The sequence below is a fragment of the Sciurus vulgaris genome (genome assembly GCF_902686455.1).
Source record: "Sciurus vulgaris genome assembly, chromosome: 8".
NCBI lineage: Eukaryota > Metazoa > Chordata > Mammalia > Rodentia > Sciuridae > Sciurus > Sciurus vulgaris.
Window position 1 is genome coordinate 70,033,170 of NC_136468.1, and position 13,272 is coordinate 70,046,441.

Below are 13,272 nucleotides of genomic sequence, written 5' to 3' on the forward strand. Positions count from 1 at the left end.
CTGGTTATTCTGATTACATGTTGAGGTGGTCTTGATTCATTATGACTACATCTGGTGTATATTTTATTTATTACTTTTATAGTCCCAAATATCTCTTTTTTTCACATTGTACAACAGTAAGGCATTTAAAAAGTCATTTCTCTTTCACCTGTTTTACAGATACCTACTAAATGTTTGGCATATACTTTTGGAGAAATACAACATAAAGAATCTTAACCTGCTGTCTTTTTCTATGTCATTTTCCTTGGCTGAGAAAATGATCATTTCTTTAAAGAATGTTATAAAGTTATATTAATTGAGAGGTATTTAAAATGGTCATTTAAATATCCTAAGGCCATGAACTAAATGCTAAATAGACTTTTCCATGTTATAACCAAATTTAAAGATTATTTCTGATTCTTAAGTTTGGTATAGATTGTAGAGATTTCTAAAAAGGAACAAAAATTTAAATATTAGAAATAGGCAAACTAGATATTCACTTGACTGCAATTTAAAAGTTATAGTTTTAAGGAAAGTATGGTGATTATAATCTGTTTGGAATAAGATACTATCAGTTGATTGTAGCTAAAAGGAAAAGTTTATTAGTCTTTAGGTTTTAATTGCATTATATGATTACATTTTCCTTTTTAGTGTTCAGTGGTCTTAGGGATTATATCATAGTCATGACTGATAAATTGTAAACTGGCTTCTCTTACATAACTCTAAAAATACTGAAAAAAATTAATCAGGTAGTTGACTAAACTCCAAACTTTTGTTGGATGGGGGGACTGCTGAAATTTCTATTGTTTTAGCTTTATTTGAGCTGCTTGAACTCTTCCCTGAATATGTATAATTTAAGGGTTAGCTAAAAATTGGGCTGGGGAGGCCTCTACTTTCTTTGAGACTGTTCTTCATGTTCCAGCTGTTGTGGCTGCCCCAAATTGTCCTCTGATCCCCTAACATCAAAGAAACTTGCTTTTGCTTTCCTCAAGTGACAGCTTGTTAAAAAGGGACATTCACTCAGTTCTGTTCCCTGCTTTAGTGTCAACTCACCTCTGGCTTCCCATCTGTTTTGGTTGCTCTCCAGTGCCTTTACAGTTTTTGTTAAATTTATTTTGTCCAGAGTTTGCATTTGTTAGTAGTAGAAGTGTTGGTGTGATAGGTCTACTTTGCCATTATTGCAAGTGAACTCTGCATCTTTTTTAAAAAAATTCTCAGTATTATGGTGTTAGTTTACTTGAATCTCGGGAAATTTGTAGATAAGGAATTGAATTGAAACAATAAACCCATCTTAAGGGTTCTCATTCAATTTGAGATGGGGAATAAAGTCCTAGGAATAAAACAGATTTTAAATGTTCACTGACTTTTAGCTACTGTGTTCAATATTGTGGGGCTTGTGAAGAATGAGCTTAAAGTTTAAAATTAATAATTATAAAGTGAAAGCTTTTGTTATTTTAACTGAAAAGTCATGGGGAATAGAGAGAGTTTCTGCTACTTAGGAAAAAATAATAGGTGTTCTAATGGTAAGATACTACCATTTTGCTATTAGGATTCAATATAAAGTGGCAAATAATTGCCTTGAACCAGAGGGACATTGCCTTGTTTAAATTCCAGCTGTTCATATTACTTATCTAGGCCTGACTTCAAATGCATCTGTGTTGGATATGTGGGTGGTTAAAGTGGTCCACAGCATAGTCTTGGTGTAAGAAGATAGCGTGGCTGGGCTGTAATCTAGTTAATTCAGCTACATAATTGACACTGGCTTGGCAATTCTATTGTAAGTGACTTACTTTTTTCTATGCATTAAGTGATTATTAATATGATTAATAGTAGCATTGCTCAGTAGGCAAAAGCAGTATCCATAAACTGTGGCTGGATTCTAGGCGGTAATACTTAAAAGCCACAATTCTAGAAACTGCTTTTGTTCACATTCCAAGTTGATGATTGGAACAACTAAGCAGTCTTTGAAATAGTGAAGGCAGCTTAGACTCTACCCTTCCTCAGTTTTTACCTGGAAATTCAACTGGTAAGTGATTTTTAAGGGGTAGGTTTTTGGAAGATGGTGACACCTGTTGACAGGATGAGTAGTAACTTGCTTATAGACATAAAACAGGTCTTGTGGAGACAATAGCTTTTGTAAATCTTGATGGTGAAACACTAAATCAGTAAGTGTAATGATGAATGTAAGAATTATACTGTTTATATAAAAGCACCATACTTTATTTTTATTCCATACAAAATTTGGTGATTAAAAACATTAAATAGGTAATGAGTTTTCTTTTGAATATCATTATGTCAGTTTTTTAAATGTAGCTATTTTTCTTTGGTCACGACCTCGGCCATTTTACAGCCCTTTCTCCTTTGTTACAAGCAGGTGCTATATACAGCAACTTTCTGGCTTATATCCTTAAGGAGTGAACGGACCTCTCCTTCCAGTCTCACTAATTCTTGAGCTTTATCTTCTAAGTATTTTTGATTATCCTCATATTTTCGTTCTAAATCTGTGGAAGATAAAAAGAAAACATTAAGTCTGATTATACTACAATGATCTGAAAACCTGGCCTAATCTGTGCTATATGGCAAAGAAAATCTGTGGATGCCTTAACTTAGGAAAACCATGAGCCCAAGTGAAAAGACCCACCTTTCAGTAGTTGCAGCTTGCTGTTTGCTTGAGCCAGAAGTGTTTTTGCTTCATTTTGTAGCATTTCAGCTTTCCTTCTGGCATCCGCTGACTCTTCGGATTTTTTTGCAATTAAATTTTCTACTTTCTTATACTTTTCATCAAGTTCACTGTCCAGAGTCTGCAATTCCACATTTAGACACAAAGAGGTGATAATGTCAGTAATTATATCTAAGAACCACTGTGTACTTGCAGCAAGCTCAGATCACGAAGATATTAATTCACAAGGTAAGTGTTCTAAATTAAGGGCCACTGGGGGTGTTCAGACTTAATATGTATATTTTTTAATTTCAGAAAAATTTTGGCATTTCTGCTAAGCCCTCATTCTCTTGATGAATACTTTTCCATAGAAAAGTAGCTTAACTTCATAAAGTAGACTAGACAAGAAAGTCCATTCTGAAGAGATGGAGGACCATCTGCATTTTGGCTAATACAGGGTTTGAAAACTGGACATCAGGAACCAAGGAAAAGGGCAAACAAAAAAATTAAGAAAAAGTGAGATTGTAGCAATATACAAAAGGGGTGAGGAGAGAATTGCTCTGGTTTTGGAAAAGTAGCTGCAAATGATTCTCCTGAAAAACTGTTCAAACAGTAGTTGTGGAACTTTCATTTCAAGGGGTTTTGTTCTTTATTGTAATGTCCTTATTTAAAATGCTCTATAAGCAGAGTACTTGGGAAATTTTTGTCCTTTGAACTATAGGAAACTATAGCAGAAATGACAGCTGCAGTGAACTTCACATATTGGTTTTTTTGGGATAAACGTTTACCCACACAAATTGAGAAATAGAATACATGCATAAAGCACTACCTGGCTTCTAGCTCAAAGTTTGACTTGCATGAGATTTTCTCTGCAAAATATAGTACCTTCTAATGAGAAGGTGTGTAGTAAATTCAAAATGAGTGAGTCTGAAAGGTGAGATTTGATTTCCTACAAGCTGTTCTCTGTAATGAACTCTAGGCTTTTTTCATTCTGCTTTTAAAATATTCTCAAATGGCCAGGTAATTACTATATGCTATAAAGAGCTTTCTAAATAAAATATAATACAGACATATAAGTTCAGTATATGTTTTAAGACTTTCACCCCTAGGTTAAATTAATTCCAGTTTAGATTTGAAGTCTTAGGTCATGTTTATTGGACACTTCTATATTCACTTCCATTTACATCTCTAAAGATTATTTCAAAATGGGTCATTTTGTAATTTTCTAGTGAATAATCATGTCTAATTCCAAGTTGGACAAGGAAGAGACTAGTTGAGCCTTTATTAACTTAGCTGTGAAGTTACAAAGATTTACTTACCTTCTTAACATCTTCTGCACTTTGTTTTACAGTATATACTACTTTTTCAATGTATTCTGCCTCCCCAGAGTTCTGGGCAGCCTTCTGTTTCAGTTCTTCCACGTTTCTTTCTAGTTCACTGAGGCGCTGGGAGGCATTAAACAGTGTTTCCTCAGAAGCTGCTGTTTCAGACTCGATCTACAAGTATAATTTCAAGAACCCAGACAACCATTAGTTTAAGAAATGATAGTAACTACTGTGAGTACAAGTTTAGTAGAAGACTTAGAAGGCCTGCTGTGTCATTTTGTTGTATAGCAAAAGTAATTAAAAATATAATTTCAGTAAGTTTTAAGAAGAGCCAAGCTTTAGTCCTTACTACATACATTTCATGTATTTGTTCACATTATTCATTTAGTACTTCTGATGATCCAAGCTGAGATTGATGGAAATTTTTTCTTATTTGACATTAAGAACAAGCCTTGGCAACTTGATAGAGTAAGGAAGCATTTTAGGAACACCTACAAATTGGCTAACGAGTGTTCACAAATAAGCAGCTGTGAGATGAGGGACTTCCATGTGAATTTCCAAATGAATGTGAGTGGGAAAATTATAACTTTCATCCAACTTTTTTAGTTTTTTTTTTTTTTTTTTTTCCTATCAACTAAATGTCATACTCTACTAGTGGATGTTTCAGCTAATGATGTTCAACTGCAAAGTTTTTATAAGATTGAGTGATGGCATATAGTCTGGGAAAGTTATAGATGAAAGCTATACATATGGAGAATTATTTAGGGAAAGAGTATCTCATCTGGGAAAATGATAAGGGGGGATCAACAAACACTGTTTCTGAAAGCCAGCCAAAGCAGGCAGCTAGTCTGGCCTATGATAGAATAGTTGATTTCACTGACCAGTTAGTATTAAAAGTGATGCTCAAGATAGTTATTCTGTGGGATAGACCTGAGCAACCATTACTGTCTTAATGAAATGAATTTCAGTATGGACATATGCTAAAATTTGTAAATATTTCAAACCAAATGATCCTTAGCCTCATAAAGTTCACCCAGTTGTTGACTTAGAAAAAAATTCTTAGAAACAAGTAATAATTCTGAGACAATAGAGAATAGATTCACACAAGCTTCTGCTAGCATGGTTTAGTTAGAGGTTCTTCGTTTCTTACTGTTTGTGATCTAAAACACTTCCTGCCCCCAGAGTCCCTGAAAAGTAGCCACCTTATTAACTTGTATCATCAAACCAAATATTTCAACTATATATTTTCCAATTTGCTTTTCAAAACTAATTTTTTAAAAGTCACTAAAATAAGTAAAAGTTCACTAAAATGTTATTAGTACAATTAAGAAATTGCAACAACTTAGAGAAATCAAAATATTTAAATGGTTATAGCATAGTCTGGTGAGAAAACATTTTTTAATATTTTTCTGAACAAGTAGCCTAAAGAAGAGACATTATATATTCTCAAAACTTAAGAAGGAACAATGGCTGAGCAGCTGGCAGTTTTCATTTCACCAAGGGCAGTAGAACAGAGGAACATAGTTTTGTATCGACCAGTGGTAGCAAAAGCATGTTGAAAAACTATCTCCATCAAGTTTTAAACATGATGGTTGGCTTGAGAAGACCGATAGTGCCAGGTACTGGGTGGGTGCTTATAGTTTCAAAGTACAGGAATTCAATTAGTCATCAAGTTTCCTTTACCTATTAAAAACAAACAAACAAACAACAACAACCCAACCAAAAAGCCACTTTCCTAAAATTTTTTTCCTTAAAAAAAAAAAAAAAGTTTGCATTACTTCTGTTAAGAGGCAAGAGGATTGTTAGAATAAAAAATAATAAATTCTTTTCCTAGTGCCTTTAATATCTAGAAATTCCTTAGTGTTTTGCTTATAAAGAAAATACTTAAGTTTTCATTCAGCTATACTCCTTTAGGTTCTAGAATTGGGCATTGGAAACAGATGTTTTCACTTTTGTTGCTTTTCAATGATTATCAAAATTATAGTACAGTTTTTGTGAATAATCACCACCAATTATCTAAGACACTGGTGCTATCTATGTGGGTTACTTTGAGACTGCTTTATAAAAAAAATAGTGGGATAGTGTCCTAAGAGGAAATTTTAAAATTTAATACTATACTTCATACTGTTGAATGGAGGACTTTTTGTGGGGGTGAAAAGGAAGGGGACTTAATGGTCTGTCTTCAGAGTCCTTTATCCTCCTGAAAAATATCACCATTCAGTTTTAGCATCTGTGCTAAAGGAACAATAGTTCAGATTTATTTAAAAAGGAATTCTTTTTACTATGGAGTTGGAAGAATTCTTGTTCATTGATAAATGTACTTTTCTGATAAAAAGGGAGTGATAAATGGGTATTTTCCCCCCACATTCAGCTGTGACTATAACATCTTACTGAAGTTAGGAGGTTCTGGGTTCCTTGGATATCTTCATCTGCTTGTTTAATTGCCTTCTCTGCTGCAATCTGGGCCTTTTCTGCTTCTTCCAGAGCTTCCTTTACCATATCTGCAGTGATTTTAACATCTGTTGCACTTTTGCTGTGTAAAGGAATGAAAAATACTTTGTTAACATGAAAAAAAAGTAGATTTGCTACTTTTACAGTTGTTGAGGCTGGCCTGGAACTTGTGATCCTGCCTCAGCCTACAATCACTGGGATTACAGGGTATACACAGCCACGCCTGGCAAAGAACATTTCTTTTAAAGGATAGCCTTGTTGAAATGACCCAGAGAGATTCACACAGGTCATTCCTAGAGATTTCATTGGTCAAAGAAATCCTTTTGTAATCCACGCTAGCAATACCAATATGGTCCCTACATGCTATGGTGTCCTTAGATACCTGGCTCTCTTAGCTTCTTCTAACAACATCTCAGCTCTGGCAATGTCAGCAGCACTCTGCTGTAGAATAACCTCTACTTGAGAAAGGCTTTCAACTCGTTCACGGATGTCTTCTGTCAAGTTCTGTAACTGCTGTGGAGTGCTAGGCATTTCCATTTTCAATACTTCATTAGCAACAGCTTCAATGCTGTCCAGATCAGCACTATCCTCTGTCAAAAGCAAAGAGGTGAAAATTCATAACTCATTTATTCAACCACATCAGTCATCTATGATGTGAATTGCATCATGGGGATATGCCAAGAGATACCCATTTCCTGTTTAAGAATTTTAACCTTACATGAAAAAGTAATTGCACACAGTATTACCAGAACTGTCATAGTCTCAGGTAGACTGTAAGCTCTAGAATTGGGTGTTGGAAACAGACATTTTGGCCTTTGTTGCTTTCCAGTGATTATCAAAACTACTGTACAGTTTTTAGATGTTGGTGCTCAATCACAAAGACACTGGTCATGGGTTACTTTTGAGCTGCTTTATAAAATAGTGGAACAGCATCTTAAAGTATGATTTTGGAATTTAATACTACATTTTGTTGAACAGAGTCTATGCTATTTCTTAAAGTACCATTTTTTTTTTTTTTTCAATCTTTCTTAGATGAAGAAACAAAGCAACAAAGGTAGCTATAGGTAGTAAAGAAAGACTTCACAGAGGGATGAGGTACTGATCAGGTTTTGAAGGATATCAGAATTTGAAAGATTTCTGGATGGGGACTGCTAGTATAGGCAGAGCATGTTATGTGAAAGCTATGGAGTGAGTTGTTCGGATTGTGGAATCCCACAGAGGCAAGCATTTAAAGCTGGGATTGAAGGCAGTGAAATTTTTTCCCTGCAGTTCTGGAGATCAAACCCAGGACCTTCAGCATGCTAGGCAAGCACTTTACCACTGAGCTAAAACCTTTGCCCCTGCAATGAAAATTTAAGCTTGGAAGGAAGCAAATGCAGATATGAAGTGTTATGATATTCCTTATAAATTTCTTAGATTTAGAAAATTATGGAAAGAGAAAGAAACAGGAGAAGTCAGAGTCAAAGAAGCAGGAAAACCAGGTAACAAAGCCAGGGAGTTTCAAATATCAAATGTGAAAAAGTGGTTAGGATTCAAATATATCAGATTCTCGCTCATTTTTAAGCTGCATGTGTTCTTAGGTTGTCAACAAACCTAAAAATGGACCCCCAAAAAGTGTAAGTAAAATGAAAAATGTCCTTACGAGTCAAAAAGTTTCTGATTTGCTTGATCAGATTCCTCAGATCCTCGTTGCTCTTGTCCACTTTTTCTTTGGTAGCATTAGTTTTCAATAGAACATCCTGAGCATTCTGTTTTGCCTCATCTGCCCTCAGTTTTGCTTCAGTGACCTAAATATAAAGAGTAAATTACTCATGAAAAAAATTTTCTTTCTGAAGCAGACCAGAATGTTAGAAAGGGTCCAAAAAATGATTTGAAAAACTATAATCATGTCTCTGGGAAACAAATTTATTCCATTTAGCCAAGTATTGTATTCCTATACAGACAAAACATTTGATACACAAATTCACATACAATATTCTTACATGAATATGACTAACATTTATTTATTTTTTTCCCAACTTGTTTTTAACTCCGCCAAAACATTTGGTCTATAAAATGTTCCCTAGTCTTTTTCCTCAAGTACCAACATAAGTACTTCAGTGATAAGTATGTGCCACTTTAAAAGAACAAATGCCCAATAGCTTAGTATAGGATGTTTGTATATAGCTGGATGTATTCATTAAACTGCTAAAGTAACAGTTATCTCAAAATCTTGTTTACCTAAGATTTGAGCTTCCTACACCCAAAGCATGTGTTTTTCTGTTCAGAAGAAAGCAAATTCTTAATAAATAAATAACCTCTTTGTCACCTTCCTTGGCCACACAAAAACATGAATTTTTATACTGGACATTGAAATTATCTTTTCATTTCAGTTAGCATTTAGAGTTGATCTCAACCTTTTAAATCCTCCAGTCTATAACAAAGCAAACCAACAAGTGTAACAAAAACTGGGGCGATCCACTGAATTACCATCTTGGAGAGCTGTTCCACTTCAGCCAGGGCACTCAGGACATCTCGATCAAAGTCCATGGCTTTCTGCCAGGCACTGTGGGCAACAGTGACCAGACCACCACAGCCAGGCCCCCCACACTTCTTCTGTCCTTCGTCAGTTCTGCAGTTGGGGCCACCACATTCAGTCTCAGAACAGTCAGCCCCTGGAGGCGTCCCACATGTCTGTAAGAAGCCAAAGATTAGGCATAAGAGTTCAGAGAGTGAATCTACTGCAATATAACAGCTGTGCAGGGCCTGGGTGGCCCCAGAGAGCATGTAGTCCTTGGCAAGGGTGCTTAAAAACACAGTGTTCAGGAGAGAGGAACAAGGGGCTCAGGAATTAGCAAACCTCCTTATTTATAATGAAACAAAATTCACATCCCTCAATCCTGCCCAAATGGATTAGAATACCATAAGGGCCATACCCAGGGTATGAACATCATTTGCTTTATCAAGTTGGATTCTGTCAGTGTGGGAGCCACAGAATATTGCTTTCTTTTTTTCTTCCTAGCCAGTTGGTTTAAAAAAAAAAAAAAAAAAAAGGTACTGTGAAACTTCTTGGCCCATCTCCATGTTAGTTGCTCTGGTGAACATGGTAACAAAAGGCCTATTGCCTTTTAGTAGCTTTCACATCTAGCTAGGAAGATAGAAGCACTGCATATAAAGTAATCAAGAAAAGGTCAGATGCAGTAAGTGTGAAAGAAAGAAGGCAAAGGAGAGACTTCTGAGGACTGTGGTAGTTGTAGGTGGGGAAGGGCTGGTGGAATTTGAGCAGGGGGAGTGGGAGAACATTACAGATGTGAAAGGAAGGGAGAAAGCAGTCTGAACAAAGGTAGCTGTAGCTTTTCCAAATTATTCCCTACCACCAGTACCCACTCAACCTCCCAGATCACCTTTATTATCTGCCAAAAACTTCTCAAAGATCACTGAGTGGTTATGGCATGCAAATGCAAATTGAGAAATTACAAGTATACTATATGATGGAAAAGGCTGAGCAGGAAGAGAAGCTATATTTAGAGCTGATCTTTTACAGAAAATATACTATAAAGAAAAAATTTATTGTGATGGAAAAGTAGTTATTAGAATACTCCCAAATGAGGATAGTATTGTTTTTAAGAAGTTTAGTAGATATAGTCAGCTCTCTGGCCTGAAATTTTGAAGATAATTATAATTTTGTATCTCAAATTAATAACTAAAATAACAGTCTTTCACATCTTTGGATTACAATACATTAAAAAGCTTCAGCAAGTTTACTCTGTGTGCTACAGAAGAACATCAGTGCTAATCAAGAGTGGCCTAAAACCTCAGAGATGCTTTATAAAAACAATCTGACAGCACACTAGTCTGTTTTGTTTCAATAGACAGGGGCAGGCAGGAGAAAAACAGCATGGTTCTAGCTGAATATCAACAAAGATAAAGGATCAGGAGGTACTAGAAAAACACGGACAAAAATCTGTCGTTTTACAAGAAAAAGACTGTATAGAACCCAAAGAGTTCTCACAGGATAAGGAACAAAGACAAAAACAGTAAGAGAACTGGCAAAATTGGCTAATCCCTAGGTAGCTTACCAGGTGGAAAAGCCTGCCAGAGAAGGTGCTCATTTGTAGTGTGTGTGTGGTGGGGGCGGGGAGTTGCCCTCTTAACAGAGCAAAAGGTCTTGAATTGGAATCAAGATTCCTTCCTTATGAATTCTAATTCAAAAACATCAGTCATCACAAAATCTCTGAACTGCAATGCGAAACTAGTGTGACATGAAAGAATGGCATGTTAATCTATAACAGCTTTATCTACTGTTAAAGGTGCAGATTACACAGTTCTAAGCCTTCACTTTTCTTTAGTTTTTTCATTTAATAAATGGTGACAGCTGTACATACTCCCTACTTCTAGGTGCTGTAAAGCTTGACAAGATATCATCAAACCTAACAGACATCAATTAAATTGGTCACAAAACAGTACAGACAGTATGTTTTCATTGATTTCAGAGAGGGATGGGGAAAGGAGGGACCATGGCTAAAACAAAGTGGAATGAAGTCTCGACTCTTTTGACTCAATACACACCATCACTCTTACTGCTCTTTTGTTTCTAGGCTCAGAGAACACAAATAGTCTTAGTCTATAAAAAGTACCATCAATTCTCTCAGGTATCCTTCCATAAAAAATAGTAAGGAAACAGGAGGAAGAAACAGGCTCAGTTTGGCTGTCCTTTGGCCTTCTGCCTGATTTTCATTAAACTCACTACTCAATTTCATTTGGCTCCAAAATTACTTTTTAAAAGCTTCGAGGAAATTAATCTACTTTCTAAGCCAGTTTCAGGCTTAATCTTCACCAGGTAAAGTTACTGAAACAAAGGAACATCTTAGTTAACACCCATGGAAAAAATTCTTTTGCTCTGATTTTTTTATTTGGGGGGGGGGGAAAGTCAATGATTCTGAATTCCTCCACTGAGATATATTTTGCACTTCGAATCAGAATAAGGTTATAAAAGAAAGAAATCACATCATTAAAAGGATCAAACTTCAATAAAAAGTCATTCAGTGTGGGAAAGTGCTCATGATTCTTTGGTTGCACCACAGAGAAATAGCTGGAAGAGGGGGAAGGCTGGGAAAGCACATGCTCTGTTTATCTGACTTAGTCATGGACACCCGACACTGGCTGGGAGACCTAAGACTGGGAGTTTTCACTCTCACAGTGTTTCCTCCTAGCAATACTGCAGAAGTGAGGCCAACCCCCAAACCTTACCATTTCAGCAGCAGCTGAAAGGTCTAGACTCTGTAGTTTGCCTGCCAGTTCATCCAAAAGGCGAGCCTGTTCCTCTTGTTTTTCCCTGAACTGGGATTCTCGCTCCAACATCAGGTCTTCTATTTTGTCCCTGGTGAGAGCCGACTGCTCCACAGTGCTATTGGGATCTGTGGTGGAGGCATTCACCCTCTCTTCTGCATCAAGAGAAATCTGGAAATACTTGGTAATACTATCCAAGGCACCTGGGGCAGGAAATGAAATTGCCCACAATTAATATCATTGTACCCGACTTCCTCACCAAGTAACATCCATATTTGATGCCCTAAATTTACTGTAAGGTTTCAGAATTTATAAAAATCTTTATGAAGAAGTAGAGCTTTCCTCTCATGACCAGTGAACCTATTCTTCCCATTAGCACCTAGTTGAATTCCAGAGGATGCCAAACATTGGGATGAGAGATGAGAAATTAATCACACACATGTTGTTTCTATTCACAGGCAAACAGATAGTTAAATTGTTGGTGCTGGACAGTCTGTAGATTGTATGTCCAGATGCTTTTTCCTTAATTTACTCTTCAGGGCCACTGAAATGAGTAGTATCATGTACCTAACAGCATAATGTGTTTTAGCTTTAGGGACCTAGTTAAATTAAAAAAAAAAAAAAAAAAAGAAACAACAACAACAACAACAACAAAAAAAAAAAAAAAAAAACAAAAAAAAAAAAAAAGGATAAATGGAGTGATTATTATTTCTATATTCTTTTGCTTTTTGGGGAGAGTACTATGTGGTCTATGATACCAATAAATGAAGGATTTGGAAAAATTACCTCCTGACCAAGCAACATTCTCAAATGTGAAAGGATTTGCAGAATTACCAACTTAATGTCTTTACTATCCAAAAGAGCCTCTTTCCAAGAAAGGGCCAAGGGATTAAACCATTAACTGAAAAAATTAGGAAGTGGATCACATTTTAACAACTGTTGCCACTCACCCCGTGGGGCCTTTGCTGTCTCAGTCTTTCTGTGTCCCAAGTCCCACCTTTGTAAAACAGGGACTTCAGTCCCCATTTGTGCCACAAACTCCAAGAGAAAAAGTTTAGGAACTATTAGAAAACAGTGTTTTTCTCAGTATTATATTAAAATGTTAGGCAGATGGTGAAATGTATTGTCCAGGATTTAGTTTTTGCACAAAAATGTGCTCACCCCTAATATCTGAGTTTTTGATGAATTCCAGTTGTTCAGCAAGTTCTTTCACAGTCTTGTCAAGGCTCTCGGCTTCTGCCTGCAGTGAATCCAGTTCTTTGGCTGTGCTGTTGCTTTGTGAAGCTGTGTTAGATAATTTCACTTCTACTTGAGCCATCTTTTCTGTAACATCTTTGGTTAGTTTCCTGTAAAAAGAAAAATTAGCTTACCTATTTAAAATAAATCAAAGGACAATGGTAAAGTCTGATGTTTACATTTTCTAATATTGTATCTGTTATTCTCCCCTCAACCCCCTTAGGGACTGGGATTGAACTCAGGGTCTCTACCACTGAGCTACATCCCCAGCCATTTTTAGAAAAATCTCCAGACCAAGTTTAAATTGCCTAGGCTGGTTTTGAATTTGCAATCCTCCTGCTTCAGCCTCCTGAG

The 13,272-nt window shown here is 36.2% G+C and overlaps 1 protein-coding gene across 1 annotated transcript in view; it reads right to left on the minus strand.

Annotated features, from left to right (window-relative positions):
- Positions 1 to 2,177: 2,177 nt before the first annotated feature.
- Positions 2,178 to 13,272, minus strand: part of LOC306667428 (laminin subunit beta-1-like) — a 69,947-nt gene continuing 58,852 nt past the window's right edge. Inside the window, 9 exon segments of the mRNA XM_079150050.1 lie at positions 2,178 to 2,480; positions 2,621 to 2,780; positions 3,958 to 4,134; positions 6,355 to 6,496; positions 6,797 to 7,004; positions 8,057 to 8,201; positions 8,884 to 9,087; positions 11,644 to 11,885; positions 12,844 to 13,028. Coding sequence (XP_079006176.1) covers positions 2,344 to 2,480; positions 2,621 to 2,780; positions 3,958 to 4,134; positions 6,355 to 6,496; positions 6,797 to 7,004; positions 8,057 to 8,201; positions 8,884 to 9,087; positions 11,644 to 11,885; positions 12,844 to 13,028 — 1,600 coding nt within the window. The 3' untranslated portion in view covers positions 2,178 to 2,343.